The sequence below is a fragment of the Bufo bufo genome, chromosome 11 (assembly GCF_905171765.1).
Source record: "Bufo bufo chromosome 11, aBufBuf1.1, whole genome shotgun sequence".
Classification (NCBI taxonomy): Eukaryota; Metazoa; Chordata; class Amphibia; order Anura; family Bufonidae; genus Bufo; species Bufo bufo.
This window is the reverse complement of record NC_053399.1, coordinates 86,641,488-86,663,298: the sequence shown is the minus strand read 5'-3', so window position 1 is coordinate 86,663,298 and position 21,811 is coordinate 86,641,488. Positions and strand designations below refer to the sequence as shown.

Sequence of the window (21,811 nt, the reverse complement as noted above, 5' to 3'; positions counted from 1 at the left end):
GGTTTTACTATAGTAATACTATAAATTGCTCCTTTTTTGACTGGGTGAGTCAAACCAGCAGCTCAGCACCTCTGCCATTTTATTGAGCAGTTGAGCCGCCTTATTTCTCTCTTTTCAATATACATATATATATATAATTGATCTTATTAGACACCCTTTTTTTCTGTTGAATGAGCTGAACAGGTCACATGGTTGTAAACACGCCGCCTATCTCCACTGGGCGCGAATTTTAACCTTTTTAACTGTTGAACAAACTCTTTCGTCTGTAATATTGTTGAAATCTGACGAAGGGGCCTGTGTGGCCCAGAAACACGTTATTACTGCCAATAAAATAATTTATACCTACCCACCTACCTACTCTTCTTTGTTCCCCCTATCCACCAAGACTACTAAGTTGAGCATCTCACTGGCTTATGCTGATTCACCTCCTAAAGCCATCCTCGATGTGCACTTCTTTTATCTAATAGAGCGCCATGAAGGTACTCGAAAGAATAACAACCCATATTTTGATAATTTTCTTAAAAAATTTAGGAGAATTCATGTTCATGAAGACATTTGAAAATGACCACCAAAATGATTATGTAAAGCTGGCTATATGGTCACTTTCTGATCTAAGGTGCATCCTGTAATACAGAACAACTGTATAAAATTCAGTATGGCCATACTCATGTTGGCCAAACCAAAAATTCTGTTTGTCTGTTCGTCTTGTCAAGCAGGAGGATGTGATTGTGTATGGCAGATATTAGCTGTCTATTGTTGATACCCACCATGGCCTGGAAATAATGTTTGCATTCGCTCCTCTTGCTTGTTCTTAGCCTCTTCTTATTCCAGCTAACAGATTTTGGCCTTGCTAAACATGAAGCGTCCATCTCAATGAGTCAGTCTATAGTGGGCACTGTGGCCTACATTCCGCCCGAAGCCTTCGTGTCTGTCACTTACAAGCCTACAAAAGAGTTTGATGTTTACAGGTGAGATTTCTCTTACGTCTTTTGTAAGTCCCATCTTCTTTATTTTGGACCGTGGCCTAATACCTATTCTTCTTCTTGTGGGGAGGAGGGTCAACCATACTTTACATGCTTCGATAATCCATATAATTAGGTAATTTTTTACTCGCATGACTATTTGCTACTGGTCCTCTGGGTGTTTTTTGTTAGAAATTAGTCTGCTGATACAGTCAGGTCCATAAATATTGGGACATCGACACAATTCTAACATTTTTGGCTCTATACACCTCCACAATGGATTTGAAATGAAACAAACAAGATGTGCTTTAACTGCAGACTGTCAGCTTTAATTCGAGGGTATTTACAAATCAGGTGAATGGTGTAGGAATTACAACAGTTTGCATATGTGCCTCCCACTTGTTAAGGAACCAAAAGTAATGGGACAATGTCTTCTCAGCTCTTCCATTGCCAGGTGTGTGTTATTCCCTCATTATCCCAATTACAATGAGTAGATAAAAGGTCCAGAGTTCATTTCAAGTGCGCTATTTGCATTTGGAATCTGTTGCTGTCAACTCTCAAGATGAAATCCAAAGAGCTGTCACTATCAGTGAAGCAATCCATCATTAGGCTGAAAAAACAAAACAAACCCATCAGAGAGATAGCAAAAACATTAGGCCTGGCCAAAACAACTGTTTGGAAGATTCTTAAAAAGAAGGAACGCATCTGTGAACTCAGCAACACCAAAAGACCCGGAAGACCACGGAAAACAACTGTGGTGGATGACAGAAGAATTCTTTCCCTGGTGAAGAAAACACCCTTCACAACAGTTGGCCAGATCAAGAACACTCTCCAGGAGGTAGGTGTATGTGTGTCAACAATCAAGAGAACACTTCACCAGACTGAATACAGAGGGTTCACCACAAGATGTAAACCATTGGTGAGCCTCAAGAACAGGAAGGTCAGATTAGAGTTTGCCAAACGACATCTAAAAAAGCCTTCACAGTTCTGGAACAACATCCTATGGACAGATGAGACTAAGATCAACTTGTGCCAGAGTGATGGGAAGAGAAGAGTATGGAGAAGGAAAGGAACTGCTCATGATCCTAAGCATACCACCTCATCAGTGAAGCATGGTGGTGGTAGTGTCATGGCGTGGGCATGTATGGCTGCAATGGAACTGGTTCTCTTGTATTTATTGATGATGTGACTGCTGACAAAAGCAGCAGGATGAATTCTGAAGGGTTTCGGGCAATATTATCTGCTCATATACAGCCAAATGCTTCAGAACTCATTGGACGGCGCTTCACAGTGCAGATGGACAATGACCCAAAGCATACTGCAAAAGCAACTAAAGAGTTTTTTAAGGGAAAGAAGTGGAATGTTATGTAATGGCCAAGTCAGTCACCTGACCTGAATCTGATTGTGCATGCATTTCACTTGCTGAAGACAAAACTGAAGGGAAAATGCCCCAAGAACAAGCAGGAACTGAAGACAGTTGAGGTAGAGGCCTGGCAGAGCATCACCAGGGATGAAACCCAGCGTCTGGTGATGTCTATGCGTTCCAGACTTCAGGCTGTAATTTGACTGCAAAGTATTTGCAACCAAGTATTAAAAAGTGAAAGTTTGATTTATGATTATTATTCTGTCCCATTACTTTTGGTTCCTTAACAAGTTGGAGGCACATATGCAAACTGCTGTAATTCCTGCACCGTTCACCTGATTTGGATGTAAATCAGCACATCTTGTTCGTTTCATTACAAATCCATTGTGGTGGTGTATAGAGCCAAAAATGTTAGAATTGTGTCGATGTCTCAATATTTATGGACCTGACTGTACTTATAGTTAATCCCATATCCACTTGTTTGATTAACAGCTGTCCCTATGGCTGCTACACATGAAACATTGTGCATCGTTGCACCTTAAAACAGGGAAGTTATCTAGAACAAATATTCCTAGGAGCGCACCTTCTTGATAATTAATCCAATCATTGGTCTGTGGAAAGAGACTTTTACCCATCAGTTGTCTCTAGTGGACTCAATTCTACACAAAGTTACAAATAAGGAACATAACAAATAAGGAACATAACATAAATTTCCTATGTCGTTTTAAATTTTTTGTATTTGGAGACGCGCACACTTTTCACATCACTAGTTATGTGTTTGCAGTCACTTCCTGTGTTGCTAACTCTTTCTCATTATGTTTCAGTTTTGCAATCTTGACCTGGGTGGTGTTGTCTGGTCAGGAGCCATATGAAAGTAGGTCCCAGACATTGCTATCACTTTCTTTTCTCCACTTATTGTTTGTGTTCCATTTGTATCCATATTTAATCATTTTATGATGATTACTTGGCATCATCTGCTTCTTGAGAACATTTGTCATCTTGTTGAGGTTTCCACATTCAGTGGAAATTCAGAGAAATTTCCTCTTTGACTTCTTGATAGTCATGGTGGTGCTCACCTTTTCTTTAGTCACCATTTAGGGTACTGTATGGTCACAGTCTTTGAATATTATGCTACAGAAACGTGAACGAATGTTTAGTGTGTAGGATGTCATTTTAGGGCATGCCCACACAACTGTTTTTCCGATGTCGACTTTTGGGCACATTCTGCACCGAAAACCATTGAAGACGACATGTAATCTGTGAAACCCGCAACAAAAACATGTGTTACATGCGGAGTTTACAGCAGAATTGCATCCAAAATCCCCATCAGAAATTTCACTGTGAAATATCTGCCCCATGTGGTCATACCCTTACATTTTTATGGCTAGAAGATCTCTTCACCACCAGCATGGGGATTATAGTATCCTTTTCTGCTATGTCAAAAAGGACACACCTGTAGGAGTCTACGAGATGACAATGCCAATGATTCCCAGAGTTGGGCCTAGTACTGAGTTTAAAGGGGTTTCCTATCTTATAAAGGGACAGCATATTGCTAAAATAGGTCATCACGTTATGATCAGTGGAGGGTCTGACCTCTGGGAACCCCACCGATCCTAAAAAATGGAAGGTGATGCAGCACTGTTTTAAGTTAATGGGATCTGGTGCAGTTCTCTGTCCAGCTGGATGGCCAGGAGAGCCACTGTGAAGGAGAAGGGGGTGCAGTGCTACACTAACTCTGCATCTACATCATTGTCAGGATCAGTGGGGTCTCAGAGGTTGGGCTCCCACCAGTTATAGTGATAACATATCCTACCGATACCTCATCACGTTATAAGATGGGACAAATCCCTCCAATGACAGGCTGTGCTTTCACTTAAACCATTGGACATTACAGAAACCTTTGATTCTTAAAGTGTCAGGGCCACAGGCCCCAGAATACAAGAAATGTATCTACCCTGGGATCACTTGCTAAGAATTTTGGGACCAGTTATTTTCCAACTTTGAGTAAGAAGATGCAGCCTCCAAAAGTCTTGAAATCATCTTAGGTATATCTATATATTTTGTCAGTGGTACAAAATTAAGAAATTGTGTCTATGTTTTAGATGTAATATACTCACTGCCTAATAGGACGTTAAAATATTAATGCTTTATTAGAATATGATATGCTCTTTTTATTACACTGTATTAATTTACCACCGTGAACCATCTATGGGTGGTTTAGTAATGTCTATCATGGACCGTGCTCACGGATTTCACCATCATATTAAGTGTAATGCAATAACCTTTACAGCTTTTTCAGCTCTTTTGCTAAGATTGATAGGATCGAGCATAATGCAGAATTGTGAGTGTACCAAGCTCTTCTAATTTATCCCCACTCCTGTTTTTTATGTAAATTAGCTGCCTAAGGGTCCTACGATATCTGTTATTACGGGCGGAGGCATTGAATGGCTTACCCTGTGACGGCACTAGTCCCGAGAGGATTACGTATCCCATTCACACCTCCCTCTAGAGTACGCTCTTCAGAATTTTTAATTAAATGGGAGAAAGAGTCCATTGATTCCTCTTTACGTTTAATGACACTACTGTTGGAGGAGGAGAGAACTCTTAGTCAAAACTGATGAAGAACTAAAGGAAATAATTGAGAGTGTTAAAAAATTAAGCAATAATCCAGAGTTTGGTAGAAAAGAAAATTCTCTACAATTAGCAGTAGAAGAATTCACAGTTTTTATTTAGGAAGAAACATTCACAATACATTAGGGATATTCGCGACTTTAAAGAGGGTAGGATTTTTGACTTTGTAGGTAACAAGAGGAAAACCCTAGAAACTGACACGGAACATTCTTCTTCTGAGGGCGAAAGTGAGACAGATTCTAATAAGAACAGACCCACCCCCAATACAGAATTAACAGGGGTAGAGGCAATACACAAGGTAAAATAGTTTTTTTTTGGGGCAACATTCCACCAGTCTCGGATTATCTGCTACGAGGCAGGACGAATCAATGACAATGTGTCATTCGAGACAGACAAATTCAGACAGTCTTCAGATTATCAACCTCTCTAAACGGACCTTAAATAAAGGGGAGATTTCTCTTTTACAAAAATGATTGTCGTTTGTCCCTTCACAGAAATATAAAACCTTTGAATGGGTCAAAGACATTAACCTATTCATACGAAAGCTCAAATGGAAGAAATTCTTCCATAACCATGATCACCGACAATGTATTGAATTAGGGATCACTCTCGAGGATATGCCAGATTTACAACTGCTAGCTGACCTCTGGACTGATGGACAAAAAAATCTGTGAGAATGTCCTTTCACTAACCTTAGATTGCCACCCACTTAAACCCCTCCAGTGAGTGACACTTCGCCCCTTGATATGTTCTTAGAGGTGGTCACTCAGGAACTACGCCGCCTTGAAGGACAGGTTCCATGTTCCCCCAACATTGATAAATTGGAACTAGAAGGACTCCTCTCATTGGAAAAAGATGAAGAGATCATTATAAAACAGTCCGATAAGGGAGGAAACATTGTGATCCTTGATAGACAACAATACATAGGCATGTGTGAGAATAATTTGTTTGATCACAAATGCTATGAGATCCTACATAATAAAGCTGTGGAGCATTATCGTAAATGTTTAGTCACCATTGTGAAAGAAGCATATACTATGCACCTTGTTAACAAAGGTGAGATGAACTTTTTGCTTCCCCCACACCCGGTCATGGCCCTTTTTTTACAGCCTGCTTAAAGTACATAAGGGCTGTGATCCTCTAAAAGGGAGGCCCATAGTGTCAGGTATGGGGAGTCTGACTCAGAATATTAGTGTCTATGTGGACAATGTTTTGCGTCCGTTTGTCACCACCCTCCCATCCTATGTACGTGACACTATGGATGTCCTCAACCATATTAATGATGTTGTCTGTGAGGAGGATGTTCTGGCCAGCCTGGATGTGGAGACCTTGTATAGCTCCATCCCACACACCAGGGGATTGGAAACGATCTGCTGTTTCCTCAATGAGAGAGGGACACATTATGCCAGGCATAATGACTTTGTACTGACTCTCCTTGACTTCATTTTGAAACATAATATCTTTCTCTTTAATGGGAAAATCTTCCGCCAGCTCAGAGGAGTTGCAATGGGGAGCCCTTGTGGCTTGACCTTTGCGAATCTCTATCTGGGCTGGTGGGAGAAGGAGATTGTTTTAGGGGATCAATGTAAAGAATGGTCATCATGTATCCAGCTATGGCTGTGATACATTGATGATATTTTAATTCTATGGAAGGGGGACATCTCACAGCTTCATGCCTTCGTGGATCATCTTAATATCAATGAAATGGGCTGCTCTTTACCTCGACAATTGATCATGACTCGATCACCTTCCTGGATCTAACCATTACTAGAGGAAGGGATGGGCGTCTCAGCACAAGGATTTTTAGGAAACCCACAGGAACAAACAATCTCTTGCTATGGGACAGCCACCATCCCTGGGCACTGTGTAACGGTATTCCTAAAGGACAGTACCTTAGAGCGAGACATAATTGTTCGGATTCCTTGGACTTTAAAATTGCGCCAGACGATCTGAGATACAAGTTTAGATCGAGAGGTTATCCAGATAGTGTCCTTAATGAGACTTACCGTCATGTCCGATGCAGGGACAGACAAGACCTATTGATTCCCAGGACTAATGACAATCAAAATGAGGTCATCAGGATTATTGGGACCTATGATGCAGGACATCAAAAAGTGAGAGAAATTCTCGCTCAGTACTGGAGCATGCTGAAAATGGATCCTGACATTGGCGATCTTATTGAAGATTCTCCTTCCATCACGTTTCGTTTTTTGAAACCTGTACAACTGCGCACCTGGCTTTCTACAGATGTCGGGCAATTTCAGATGCAGGCTGTATCGCGTGCAGTTCTATGAAGATCAACAAGGTGTTTACTAGCAATGTCACGACTCAAGGCTTTGAAATTAGGACCTTTATCAATTGTAGGACCACGGGAGTCATTTATTTGATTACGTGCTCCTGTCGCCTACAGTATGTTGGGAAAACTACCCGCGAGGTTAGACAACGGATAGGCGAGCATTTAGGGGACATCCACAACAAAAAGGATACTCCTCAAGCCAGACACGTCGTTGACTCACACTCAGCTAATTTAGGGGTGATTAGCTTCCAAAGCATTGAACACATTCGTCAGTCACCCAGAGGGAGTGACTGTCATGCTGGGGAGTGGGGGAAACCCCCCACCGTACAATGTCTGAAATTAGGGAAAGCCACTAAGCCTGAAAGCCAAGATAAGGGAGCAGGTCACTTCCTATCGCCACCTTCATCCTATCCCTTTACCTCCTAACCGCATGAATGAAATCAGATGGAAGGAGGGCTCATGCGCCGGAACCTGGACCCTTACTAGCCCTGATTATCCCTGGTAGTAAGGTCTGGGCAAGGAGACAACCGGTTCATCCACGACACGGATGAACCGGAAACTCACATAGGCCTAGCAACTGGGAATGGGAGACAGTGCACAGCTACTGGATCGGCAGGTAAGAGCCAAGGACAAAAAGCACTTACCTGCCGCAGCAACAACAACGACTGGACACCATGAAACAGTACTGGAACCCTAACACCTAACAGGAAACAGCACAAACAACTCTTACAGGAATCCAGCACACCAGTAACTGCCTGAACCTCCATGCGGAAAGGATGCATGTTGGTCCCCGGCAGAGCTGCGCACTGACATTTGGTTCCCCCTCCGGGGAACCACAGGAACCCCCTTCCTGAGGTACAGAAAAACAGGGGAACATCTAGCATCCATGTTGGACAGAATACACCAAACACTGATCAGACACGGAACAACAACTAGACGTACAACAACCCCAGAACATATACCCACACCAAACATAGCAACAGGTAAGGTAGGGAAAATGGAGGAGACATAAGTAAGACATGGCTGGAGACATCGATGTCCCATAAGGTGGCCCTCAAGAACTGGGCAGATGGAATAGCACCAGCTCCTCAAGACACTTAAGAAAAACTGAACACAGGCTCATAGCTCAGAACATAAGAGCCATGAGGCCACACCCAGCTCCACCTTACATACCACTTAACCCCGTGATTACCAGAATGGAAAGGAAGACAGCCTTAAAGAGGAAATGCACATGCATGCAATACAACAACACGTTGCCGCTGGCAACCAGCATGCACGGTGAAATTGTTACGGCAAACTACCACCAAGCCGTGACAGTGACATTGACAATAGGCTCTTGAGAAAAGAGCTTGAGTGAATTTTCTGCCTTTGTACAGAAAAACCCAGAGGTTTGAATGAACAAAGTAGTTACACCTGTTTCATTTCAACTCTGCTTCTGATTTATTTATTTCCGGATTATCCTGTAACGGAGGCTGCATCCCTTATACTCTGATTACTGTTATAATTTACCTATTTACATTTATATATTTTTTTCTCAACATTAAATTTACAGGTCAATATGATGTGATATGCTCTTTGTATCACACTGTATTCATTTACCACTGTGAACATCTGAGGGTGGTTTATAAATGTCTATTATGGACCGTGCTCACGGATTTCACCACCATGAAATGAGTGAAAATGCAAAAACCTTTATAGCTTTTCAGCTGTTTTGCTAGATTCTTGGTTATTCCCTGTTTTTTATTTAAATTAGCCGCCTAAGGGTCCTCCGAAATCTGTTATTATGGGCGGAGGCATTGAATTGCATACCCTGTGACGGCACTTCGTGACCTGGGGCGGTACGTCCTGGTTGGACACACCCCTCTCATCTGATTGCCCGCTTCCGATGAGCCCTCTGCTCGCATCTCCAGCGCATCCCTATATAAGGAGGAGGAGTCGGCAGGCGCATTTGGCCATACCAGCGCCAGTACTGCACTCACAATGTGTAATCATTCACTTACCTGCTTTTCTCGCCCATATTCATTGGGGGACACAAGAACCGTGGGTATAGCTATATCCTCTAGGAGGCGTTGACACTAGCTAGAAGCTGTTAGCCCCTTCCCTGGCAGCTATACCCCCTCTAGCCTTGAGAGAGAGCTTCAGTTTTTTCTAGTGTCAATAGGAGGCAAGACCTCCCTGTTCTCCTGGAGGTAGTGGGCAGCAGACGTGACTTCCAAGAATTCTCTAACCGGACTTTCCTTTGCTGGGGCCCATCTCTTTGGTACCTGGCTAGACAAATTATTTCCGAGGCCACGGGAGGCAAGAGCACCCATCTCCCACAACCTAGAGCGAAGCGTGCCTCTCACGCTAGGTCAGGTTCCTCACGTGGAGGGCCTTTCGTTGATTAGTTCCCGGCCTTTCGTTGATTAGTTCCCGGGGGGAAGCCTCCTCCTCTTCCAGGACGTCTGGCGGACCCACATCTCCGACGCTTGGGCACTCGAGATTGTATCCTCAGGATACGCGATCGAGTTCTCGTCCCTCCCCCCAGACAGGTTTTTTCAATCCCGTCCTCCACAGGACCCCGAGCGGACGGCCGCCTTCTCCCAGGCCATTCAGTCCCTCCTGGACCGAGGAGTCATCTCTCCTGTTCCCCCAGCAGAGAGGTTCAAGGGGTTCTACTCAAACCTTTTTGTGGTCCCCAAAAAGGAGGTCTCTGTGTACCCAATCGTGGACCTCAAACTGCTGAACAGGTTCCTCTGTCTCCAGCGGTTTCGGATGAAATCCCTTCGTTCCATAATTGCTTTTCTAGAACGGGGGGAATTCCTTTCGGCCGTGGATATCCAAGACGCATACCTTCACGTCCCCATCGTGCGGAGTTATCAGCCCTTCCTGAGGTTTGCAATTGGAGACTATCATTACTAGTTTGTTGCCCTCCCGTTCAGGGCAACTGCGCCTCGGATCTTCACAAAAATTCTGGCCCCTCTTCTCGCCCTGCTCCGTTCCAGAGGCATCTTCCTTATGCCTTATCTGGACGACATCCTCATCAAGGCTCCCTCTTTAGCTCAGGCGTCGAGCAGCGTAAAGATCACGCTGGAAGCCCTTGCACGTTTCGGGTGGCTGGTCAATCTTCAGAAGTCATCTCTGATTCCCTCCAGACAACTGGTCTTTCTGGGTATGCTTCTGGATATGGAAGCGGCACAAGTTCGCCTTCCTCCGGACAAGCGACTGGCTTTACACCGATCAGTGAGGGTTCTTCTCAACTGCAGGCTTCCGTCCATTCGCCTCTGCATGAAAACGTTAGGGAAGATGGTCGCTTGTTTCAAGGCGATTCCCTTTGCCCAGTTCCACTCTCGCACGTTCCAGAGGGCGATCCTGTCCTCCTAGGACAAATCATCCGAGAGTCTGGACTATCCCATCCTCCTCTCTCCTCAAGTGAGGTTGTCCCTCTGTTGGTGGCTGTCGGTTCCAGTTCTGGGAAGGTCCTTCCTTCCAATATCCTGGACGGTTGTTACCACCTACGCCAGTCTGCAAGGTTGGGGAGGAGTGTTCCCTCCCAGGACAGTCCAAGGCACATGGTCTCGGTCAGAGTTCAAGCTTCCGATCAATGTCCTGTAGCTCAGGGCGATTCTTCTATCCCTACGGCACTAGACCCATCTCCTGAGGGGTTGCCCGGTCAGAGTCCAGTCGGACAACGCCACGGCGGTGGCGTACATCAACCACCAGGGGGGAACGCAGCTTCGCGGTGATGCAGGAATCTGCCAAAATCTTACGGTGGGTGGAGGCTCACGTACGTGCAATTTCAGCAATCTACATCCCGGGTGTGGAGAACTGGACTGCGGACTTCCTCAGCAGGACGACAATAGAACCCTCCACCCGGAGGTGTTCAAGGCGATCTGTCTACGTTGGGGTCGCCCGGACATGGAGTTGATGGCCTCAAGACTCAATCGGAAACTTCCCACCTTCCTCTCCCGAGCAAGAGATCCGGAAGCTTGCGGCGTGGATGCCCTGATCTCCCCTTGGCAGGGGTTCTCCCTCCTTTTTGTGTTTCCCCCCTTCCCCCTCCTACCCAGGCTTCTACGGAAAATTAGGATGGAGGGCATTCCGACGATCCTAGTCGCCCCGGATTGGCCCCGTCGAGCGTGGTACGCCTACCTCGTTTTCCTTCTAGGGGACGTCCCTTGGTCACTGCCACTCAGAGACAACCTTCTTTCACAGGGATTGGTCTTCCATCAGCATTTAAGGTCTCTTTGTTTCACGGCGTGGCTATTGAAACTGCTATTCTGACGCGAAGAGGGTTTTCGGCAGATGTCATCCGCACTATGATTCAGGCCAGGAAGCCTGCATCGTCCTTCCTGGGTTTCTGTGAAAGCCAGAACATTCCCCCACTTCATTTTTCTCTCCCTGTGGACTGCTTTTGGACGTCCCACGGTTCCTGTGTCCCCCAATGAATATGAGCGAGAAAATGATTTTTGTAAAACCTACCAGTAAAATCTCTTTCTCGCTCTTCATTCGGGGACACAGCACCCACCCAGTATTGTTGTTTGGCCACAGTTGTGGTGGTTGCTGGTTAGAACCCCGTTGGGTCCTTGGCATGGTTGGTGTTCCATGTTTTTTCGTTGGTTGGCTTGCTTCTCCTACTGCTTGTGCACAAACTGAAGCTCTCTCTCCAGGCTGGAGGGGGTATAGCTGACAGGGGAGGGGCTAACAGCTTCTGCCTAGTGTCAACGCCTCCTAGAGGACATAGCTATACCCACGGTTCCTGTGTCCCCCAATGAAGAGCGAGAAAGAGATTTTACTGGTAAGTTTTACAAAAATTGATTTTTTGCCCACAAGCTCCTGATGAGGTGTCCATTAAAAAGACACCAGAAACGCGTTGAGCAGGGCCCGGCAATATTAGTTAGCCTTTCCGGCAATATTAGTTAGCCTCTAGTTCATGTTAGGGGTCCTCCCGGTTATTACTCCGATTGTCAGGCATCTGGACAGCGGGATATCTATTCTGGGAAACGACAAACAGACCCCACACATGGATTATATTGTTTAGTGATCAGGCTTTGTTTTAATCTTCACCTGAGTCACTATCAATATTTAGGCCTCCTGCACACGAACGTGTCCGCCCCGTGGCCGTGCTGCAAAATGTGGGCCGCAATGCACGAACACCATCCGCAGTGGATCGAGGACCCATTTACTTTAATGGGTCCGCGATCCGGCCATTCCGCAAAAAGATAGGACATGTTCTTTCTTTTTGCGGAACGGAAGTACGAGACGAAACCCCACGGAAGCACTCCGTGAATGGGTCCGCAATACGGCAACGGGACACCTACGGTTGTGTCTAGGAGGCCTTAGGTAGTGAGACCGCTGGGTGTTGCAAATAAATGATAAGCCCAGTGGGTCCACTGCTAATCTCCCTGCGGATAGCCACTTGATCACTGTGGTGGCTAGCTTTCCGCAAGTGGACTCTAGTGGATATATTTATACACACTATGTATCCTTGTGATAGTAATACTTTATTTGCCTATCTCTGAACTGTAAGAGAGGGATTAGCCAATTTTTATAATTCATTCTAATAAAGCATTAATATTTTAACCGTCCTATTAGGCAGTGAGTATATTTTAGCTTGAGACGGGAACTACATTAATTATCCCTTTTGTTGACTACTGTATTTCTATGTTTTAGATGTAAACATAGAATTGATAAAGGTGCTTATTCCGCAAAACCAGAAACATAGACCTGATTTGAACCTGGTCAGCAAGTGGACATCTCAGAAAATGGTTCCTGAAGCTATACAGCTGATGCAGGAGTGTTGGGATGCCGATCCTGGTAAAAGGCCCAGCTTTTATGGTAAGGATTTACCTTCTTGACAGCTGGTCCACAATTGGGGTTGGATGATTTAAATTGGTTGCCTGCCAGAGACAACCCCAATGGATATGGATGTCATGGGGGAGTCCCCTGCTTGGAATAAGTTAAAGATTGTAGGTCTTAATGAAAATTCTGCAATTCTGTGAACGTCCCCCACCCCCCATAAAATTTCTTATTGGGGTCAATTGGCAAATTTTGAGTTATAATTTGGAAAATACATAATTTTTTTCAAATTTTATACATCTTTTAAAGGAATTTCCATTATTTTTTTTAAGAATTGTCCCTCGCCTCCCCCAGCTGTACCTCTGAAGACTTCTGTACTTACTTGCTCCTTGCTGCTTGGTTCGAGCTCTGTGGCCCCCAGGCCTTATTCATTGCACTTCTGGTCTTTGCATGTAAATTTCCAGCATGGACAGGGTCACATGCTGCTTGGGGACATGTCACCGCTTACAGCGGTGACAGAGAATGTGACCCTGTCCATGTAGGAACTTTACATGCAGGGGCTATGCAGTGAAGACAGTTTGGGAGCGTAACAAAGCAGCAGGGAACAGGTAAAAATAGTTCCATTCACAGGTCCAGCTGGGTAGAAGGCGACATCCCCATGTATTACTTATTGGTACCTTCATTTTGAAAGATATGTGACCATGACAGATCCTCTGGATCTTCTGGCATAGGAAAGGCTGATTTTGTTCTATTTTTGGGATCCCCGAATGAAGGTGTGACATGAGCAATACCTTATCCAGTTTAATCAAGTCCATTGAATAACTTGTGGGTGAAGATTTCCTTTAACTCCAAATATACAGGGATACTTCATAGTGTGTTTGAAGTGTTTGAAGCTCAGCTTTGATAGGACATCATGCCCAGGAGACTGTACTACAAGGTCTGCAAGACTAATGGTTCTAATCTTCTGATTTCTGTCTGTATTGCAGCCATTAATGGAAGAACCAATGAGATGAACGCTGCCTACGCTGGTGAGATTCACAATGAAGTTGTTAGGGTTTTGGATGAACTCAAAAAACATAAGTCTTCACATTCTCAGGTACAGCCTTAGAGAAAAGTCATGACCTTCATTACACAATATGCCTGGTTTTAATTCATAACGGATACCGTAACGTAGTGATGGATATGACACAGAACAGACACCAGTGGTGCCCAGCAGACCTCTTGACTTATAATGGAGTCCATTGGTTCCCACCAAAGTGTCTGTCATTTTGTCATTTCTTTTCTTTTCTGATGAAATGTGAGACAGAAGCCCCTAACCAGACCTCCGACACAGATGTGAACACAGTCTTATTCATTTTTGTTTAGTCTGAACACATTTATTACAGTTTTGTTTCTACAGCTCCTACACAAACCTATGCATCTCCATGGTAACAGACTACAAACAAACCCTGTGTAATCTAAACCTGACATACTCTTTTCATCTGTCCTCTACTTCTTGCTGAAAGGGTAGGTTAGAAAGAAGCATGGGACAGATGAAAGAGAGAATGACCTCAAGATTAGACCATCGAGGCCTTCTGCAATTTCGCTGATAAAGATATTAAACAATATGGGTCCCAGAACAGATCCCTGAGGTACCCCACTGGTAACAAGACCATGGTCTGAATATACTCCATTGACTACAACCCTCTGTTGCCTGTCCCTCAGCCACTGCCTAATCCATTCAACAATATGGGAGTCCACGCACAAAGACTGCAATTTATTGATAAGCCTTCTATGTGGGACAGTATCAAAAGCCTTACTAAAGTCTAGATAAGCGATGTCTACTGCACCTCCGCCATCTATTATTTTAGTCACCCAATCAAAAAAGTCAATAAGATTAGTTTGACATGATCTCCCTGAAGTAAACTCATGCTGTTTTTCATCTTTCAATCCATGGAATTTTAGATGTTCCACAATCCTCTCCTTAAGTATGGTTTCCATTAATTTCCCCACTATTGATGTCAGGCTTACTGGCCTATAGTTGCCCGATTCCTCCCTACTACCTTTCTTGTGAAAGGGCACAACATTTGCTAATTTCCAATCTTCTGGGACGACTCCTGTTGCCAGTGATTGGTTAAATAAATCTGTTAATGGTTTTGCTAGTACACCGCTAAGCTCTTTTAATAGCTTTGGGTGTATCCCATCAGGCCCCTGTGACTTATTTGTATTAATTTTAGACGACACAAAGTTTGTTTGTAGTCTGTTGCCATGGAGATGTAGCCGCTGTAGACACGCTGTGATGGTCCAGTGGCAGGCGTTTTTGGTTATCCTAGCTGTTTTTCCTTTTTATTCACTTGTTATAATCAGTATTTCTATTAAAACATTTAGGATTGAGAATTGCTCTATCTATTTTTGTGATTATCTCTGTGCTTTCTGTATATTCTGTTTTATCTATGATATTTTACCCAGAATAGTTTATTTAGCCCATTGTAGTATAAGTGTGGCCTAATCATTTTCCATAGACTATGAGTCCTTCTACACGTGTCATTTTCAGCCCTCGATGAGCGTCGATCAACGATATAGAAGTCGTTTGGCGCTCGTTTTTTACACAGCCTGATGGAAACTGAATGGGAGGTGAAGACTCTTTACTACAGTTGTTCTGACTATGGGACCACTGCAACCCCAGTCATGACTTTGTCCAGAATTTTTCACAGCATGGACCATGGGAGGTCTGTGCTCCAAGACAGTAGAATGTATAAGGCTGCCCATTCATGACGTGGCCTGATGGTAGGATCGGCATGTGGCTAATTACCACACATGTACATGCTATTTGTTCCCAGCCTGCTTTGTATATGGGCAGCCTTATAGGGGTTATCCCACAATGTAAAACTATTTTTGTTTTATTCTGGAGGACTATCTTCCCTTTCTGTAGGTGGACAACAGCTCACATGAGATAATCAAGCACCTGCATCTCCCAGAATGCATTGTACTTAGCTCTTGTTAAGCCCTTTCTCTCCAGCATAACAATATAGCCCTATATAGCCCCAGAGATGGTACGTCATGTCTCCATTATTCCGTTCTCTACTGTCTAGAGAGATCTAGCTTATATGTCTATTAACTTAGAAGTAGGAATGATAAAATGAAATGTGTCTGGGATCCTCTCCTGCTTGCCTGTGAGATCACTTTGCTGTCCACCACTGAATGCAGGAGAAGGTGGACTGGACAGTATTTTTATTGCAAGTAATACTTTTCATGGGATAATCCCTTGAGCATATTAAAAAATTTTCCTCTTGAAAAGTTCAACCTGATGTAGTTTTCTATGGTCAATGGGAGGCGCTTCAGAAGATTTAAGTCAGCATATTATCATTTGTCAGAAGGATGTTGATTTTTGCTTACGTTACTTCTCCTTGGATTGTTCCTACAGACTTTGGACAACCCAGATTGTAGGCCGAGGTCAAATCCTGAGCCTTGCATCCCAGGTGTGAGATTCTAGTCATTTGTCATCATTTGTCAATGTCAACAATAACCAATATCTAACGCTCCTTCCATTTATCTGCAGACAGCGCTACCATCAGTGTAAGTATTTTCAGAGACATTCTACATGAAGACGAAAATGGAGCAGCCAACGTAAGTCTGATGGATTTGAAGCATGGTGGAGATGTGTGCCACAGGAGAATAGATATGTTGTATCATAGTGTAGATAAACCAGAAGAGAACAGGGACTTCCAAGTTAGTAGCTGCATTTACAACTGATTCCTGATATGTTTCTGTTATCACAGTTGCAGCTTGATGGTTCCCTGGTGGTTCCTCCATCATCAAACAATGCACCTTCAACAGTTATTGGTCAAACAAAAGTTTCACCGACATCTAATTCTCCTGACTCCATAGCACATAACACATTTAGGTCGGCTAAGTAAATGTATGTCAGTGGGATGAGAGGAGAACGTTTCTGCCATCTGGTGGATTCTTTTAGGAAAAACAAATAGTTCAGGCAAAAGAATTAGCTCGATCACTTTCATGAGAGTTAGGAGCACCCTGTACACATTAGATTCTCAGCTGGTCCCACTGAAAATGGGCATTTTGGACAGCAATACAATAATGTGTGGAGACCTTAATCATTGGTCAGGAAAGTCAGAAATGCTTCACTTTTGTGCACCCTCTCTTAAAGGGATTGTGTAGTCTAGAAAACTCATTTTCATGCACCCTATTAAAGAATTTTGAGTTAATATGAGGGGGGGGGGGTGTGGTTACAAAGAGCGTCGCCACTCTGAAGGTCCTCTCCATTGATTTAAAGGGGTTGTCCAGGTGTTCAATACTGATGACCTGTCCTCAGCATAGGTCATCAGTATGTTACTGATGGAAGTCAGACTCCCGACACTCCCGCCAGTCAGCTGTTTGAAGAGTATGATGTTACGTTCATCGGCCACATGGGCTAGGAGCAGCTCACTCCTATTCAAATGAATGGGGCTAAGCTGTAATAGCAAGTACGGCTGCTATCCAATAGGAAAAGAGAAATGTAGCAGCTCTCACCTGCCCTTCCTTTAGTTGTGAGCACGGATGGCCCGTGTCAGGTGCGGGCAGCAGATGCAGAAAAAAGTTGAGAAGAATCCAGCTCCACTTTAAAGGAATATACGTTTATTCAGCTTGCGGTTAAAAACTCATCCATAAAATACAGAATTTAGCAGTCTAGTCTTGTCTACATGTTTCGGGCTATCAGAGACATTTCCAGCCCTTCTTCATGACACCAATGTACAGGGCTGTGCTTGGTAAGCTGCAATGCGTACCACAGCCTCTTCAAACAGCCGATCGGCGGTGGTGCTGGCAGGGGCATAGCTATAGGGGGCGCAGAGGTAGCAGTTGCTACCCTTGTGCCTCAGATAGCACCAAGGCTATGCGTTTCCCGGCCCCTGGCCAAAAAGCACTGAGGGAAGGGGGGCCAGAGCTGAACTCTTTCACCAGGACCCATAAGCCTTTAGCTACGACCCTGGGTGGCGGGTGTCTGACCACCACCGATCAGATGCTGATGGCCGAACCTGAGAACAGGTCATCAGCATTAAACATTCAGCAAATACCTTTAAATGGGCATGGTGTAATTTCTAGTTTCCCCTGTGGAGGCACTACAGAAAAATTGAACACTTACTGCCACAGATTCCAGCTGATCACAAGAGTCCATAGCAGAAGGACACTGGGATTATTGTTGAGATACATTCCAAAAAATAGAGATTCTGCAAAGTTGAGAACATTATAAAGGAGCTAGTAACAGAAAGGTATTGTAAATTGTATATCGCTTAATGGGGTTATCTCTTATAGACAAACCCTATTAAATAGAAGTTGGCTGACCATGTAATACTTTATAGAAGGGGTACTCAAGTATACTTTTTGTAAAGGTCCACATACCTGAGTCTGCTGTAGGATGAAGGTCTGAGCTGCAGAACCAAAAAATATATAAGGGGGACAACACCTTTGGCATGTAGCGCTGCATTATTATTATTTTTTTTATAATAATCCACACCTCCAAGCCCACCTAATCTCCTTTCTGCCGACCAAACAGCAAGAATGTCCTTTCAGTGCCCCCTAACAATAATGATGCCACTTTAATGCCCCTTAGACAGTATGATATCCCTTTAGTGCTCCACAGAGTATGATACCCCTAAGTGCACCCTCACAGCAGGGTGATCCCTTGGTGCCCCCACACATTATGATGCTCCTTAGTGCCCCTGACACATTGTGATGCCTCCTTAGTTCCTTCCCACAGAGTATGAATACCCTAAGTGCCCCCTCACAGTAGTAATGCCCTATCTATGCCCCTTCATAGTAATAATCCCCATTGTGCCCCCTTCACAGTAATAATCCCCACTGTGCCCCCTTCACAGTAATAATCCCCATTGTGCCCCCTTCATAGTAATAATCCCCATTGTGTCCCCTTCATAGTAATAATCCCCATTGTGTCCCCTTCATAGTAATAATCCCCATTGTGTCCCCTTTACACTAATAATCCCCACTGTGCCCCCTTCACAGTAATAATCCCCATTGTGCCCCCTTCATAGTAATAATCCCCATTGTGCCCCCTTCATAGTAATAATCCCCATTGTGTCCCCTTCATAGTAATAATCCCCACTGTGCCCCCTTCACAGTAATAATCCTCATTGTGCCCCCTTCATAGTAATAATCCCAATTATGCCTCCTTTACAGTAATAATGCCCCTTAATAGTAGTAATGCCCATTTTACCCCCTTCAAAGTAATAATGCCCATTGTACCCCCTTCAAAGTAATAATGCCCATTGTACCCCCTTCACAGTAATATTGCCCTCTGTGCCCCCTCCATAGTAGAAATCCCCATGTGCCCCCTTAATAGTAGTAATGCTCATTGTGCCCCCTTCACAGTAATAATGCCCTCTGTGCCCCATTCATAGTAGTAATGCCCTCTGTGCACTGTGCCCCCTTCAGAGTAGTAATGCCCTCTGTGCACTGTGCCCCCTCTATAGTAGAAATGCCCATTGTGCCCCCTCCATAGTAGAAATGCCTATTGTGCCCCGTTCACATTAGCAATGCCCATTGTGCCCCCTCCAGAGTAGAAATGCCCAGTGCACCCCCTCCATAGTAGAAATGCCCATTGTGCCCCCTTCACATTATCAAAGCCCATTGTGCCTCCTCCAGAGTAGAAATGTCCATTGTGCCCCCTTCACATTATCAAAGCCCATTGTGCCTCCTCCATAGTAGAAATGTCCATTGTGTCCCCTCCAGAGTAGAAATGCCCATTGTGTCCCCTCCAGAGTAGAAATGCCCATTGTGTCCCCTCCAGAGTAGAAATGCCCATTGTGTCCCCTCCAGAGTAGAAATGCCTATTGTGCCCCCTCTATAGTAGAAATGCTCATTGCGCCCCCTCTGTGTTAAAAAAACAAACAAAATAAACACAGTAACTACTCACCTTGTCCCGTTCCTGAAGCTCACAGTCCTCTCTTCCCTGCAGACACAGAGCTTATGCAGATTTCTGGTCTGCAGGCTCCGCCCACACAGGCCAGCAGTGCGATCTGTGCCTGCAGGCTGAATGGTGGAGCAGGGAGAAGTTTTCCTGCTTCACCATTCAGAGCGCCGCAGGCCTGAAGGAGGGGAGGAGCGCGGGGAGCTGAGCAGTGAGTGACAGGAAATCAGCTCCCTGTGCTCCAGCAATGAGCGCTTCCATCTGTATTGATGGAAGCGCTCATTGCTTCTGGACTCAGGCACCCCCTGAGAGCCACCCCCCCCCCCCTCCACTTAGCCTTAGCACGCCACTGCAGGGGTCTAGACAGCTGGCAACCGTGGTCCCGTCCGCCAGTTGAGTACCCCTGCTTTATAGGCTTGGGTGGAAACCATTTTTAAAGATAGAGTAGGCTCATATCCCTAATGTTGTAATGTATGGATGTGTTAGATGTCATATTAAAATTACTTTTTGAGTGGATTTCCCCGTTAAAAGGTCAAATCACCCATGAAATGCAAATGTAGTTCCTCCACCAGACTTCAGTCCTGCAATTTAAAAGCTTGCGATATTGCATCTAATGATTGTCAATGGGGTCACGTTGCGACCTTACATGACCACGTAACATAGTTTATGAGAACATAGGTTGTGAGAGATCCAAGCTACTTATGTGTCTTTGTAGCCATAACCTCAGTCTGATCATTGTGGTTCTTTTTAGATTCCTGATAGACCTGCTTCCACAGAGACCTCCAGTCCAGACATTGCAGATGCAGCAGGTAAACACATGATAATAAGTATCTAATACCATACAAAACAATATACAGTGGATATAAAAAGTCTACACACCCCTGTTTAAATGTCAGGTTTCTGTGCTGTAAAAAAATGAGACAAAGATCAATAATTTCAGAACTTTTACCACCTTTAATGTGACCTATAAACAGTACCACTCAATTGAAAAACAAACTGAAATCTTTTAAGTGGAGGGAAGAAAACAAAAAAAACCTAAAATAATGTGGTTGCATAAGTGTGCACACCCTCTTATAACTGGGGATGTAGCTGTGTTCAGAATTAAGCAATCACATTCAAAATCATGTTAAATAGGAGTCAGCATACACCTGCCATCATGTAAAGTGCCTCTGATTAACCCCAAATAAAGTTCAGCTGCTCTAGTTGGTCTTTCCTGGAATTTTCTTAGTCGCATCCCACAGCAAAAGCCATGGTCCACAGAGAGCTTCCAAAGCATCAGAGGGATCTCATTGTTAAAAGGTATCAGTCAGGAGAAGGGTACAAAAGAATTTCCAAGGCATTAGATATACCATGGAACACAGTGAAGACAGTCATCATCAAGTGGAGAAAATATGGCACAACAGTGACATTACCAAGAACTGGATGTCCCTCCAAAATTGATGAAAAGACGAGAAGAAAACTGGTCTGGGAGGCTACCAAGAGGCCTACAGCAACATTAAAGGAGCTGCAGGAATATCTGCCAAGTACTGGCTGTGTGGCACATGTGACAACAATCTCCCGTATTCTTCATATGTCTGGGCTATGGGGTAGAGTGGCAAGACGAAAGCCTTTTCTTACGAAGAAAAATATCCAGGCCAGGCTACATTTAGCAAAAACACATCTGAAGTCTCCCAAAATCATGTGGGAAAAGGTGTTATGGTCTGATGAAACCAAGGTTGAACTTCTTGGCCATAATTCCAAAAGATATGTTTGGCGCAAAAACAACACTGCACATCACCAAAAGAACACCATCCCCACAGTGAAGCATGGTGGTGGCAGCATCATGCCAAGGGGCTGTTTTTCTTCAGCTTTTCTTTCTGGGGCCTTAGTTAAGCTAGAGG

General features: G+C 44.3%; 1 protein-coding gene across 1 annotated transcript in view; it reads left to right on the top strand.

Annotated features, from left to right (window-relative positions):
- The window catches only part of LOC120982203 (receptor-interacting serine/threonine-protein kinase 4-like), a 43,064-nt gene that overhangs the window by 8,033 nt on the left and 13,220 nt on the right, over positions 1–21,811 (top strand). Inside the window, exons 3-9 of the mRNA XM_040412200.1 lie at positions 832–968; positions 3,150–3,199; positions 12,905–13,069; positions 14,017–14,126; positions 16,434–16,488; positions 16,569–16,636; positions 20,683–20,740. Coding sequence (XP_040268134.1) covers positions 832–968; positions 3,150–3,199; positions 12,905–13,069; positions 14,017–14,126; positions 16,434–16,488; positions 16,569–16,636; positions 20,683–20,740 — 643 coding nt within the window. The remainder of the gene's footprint in view (positions 1–831; positions 969–3,149; positions 3,200–12,904; positions 13,070–14,016; positions 14,127–16,433; positions 16,489–16,568; positions 16,637–20,682; positions 20,741–21,811) is intronic.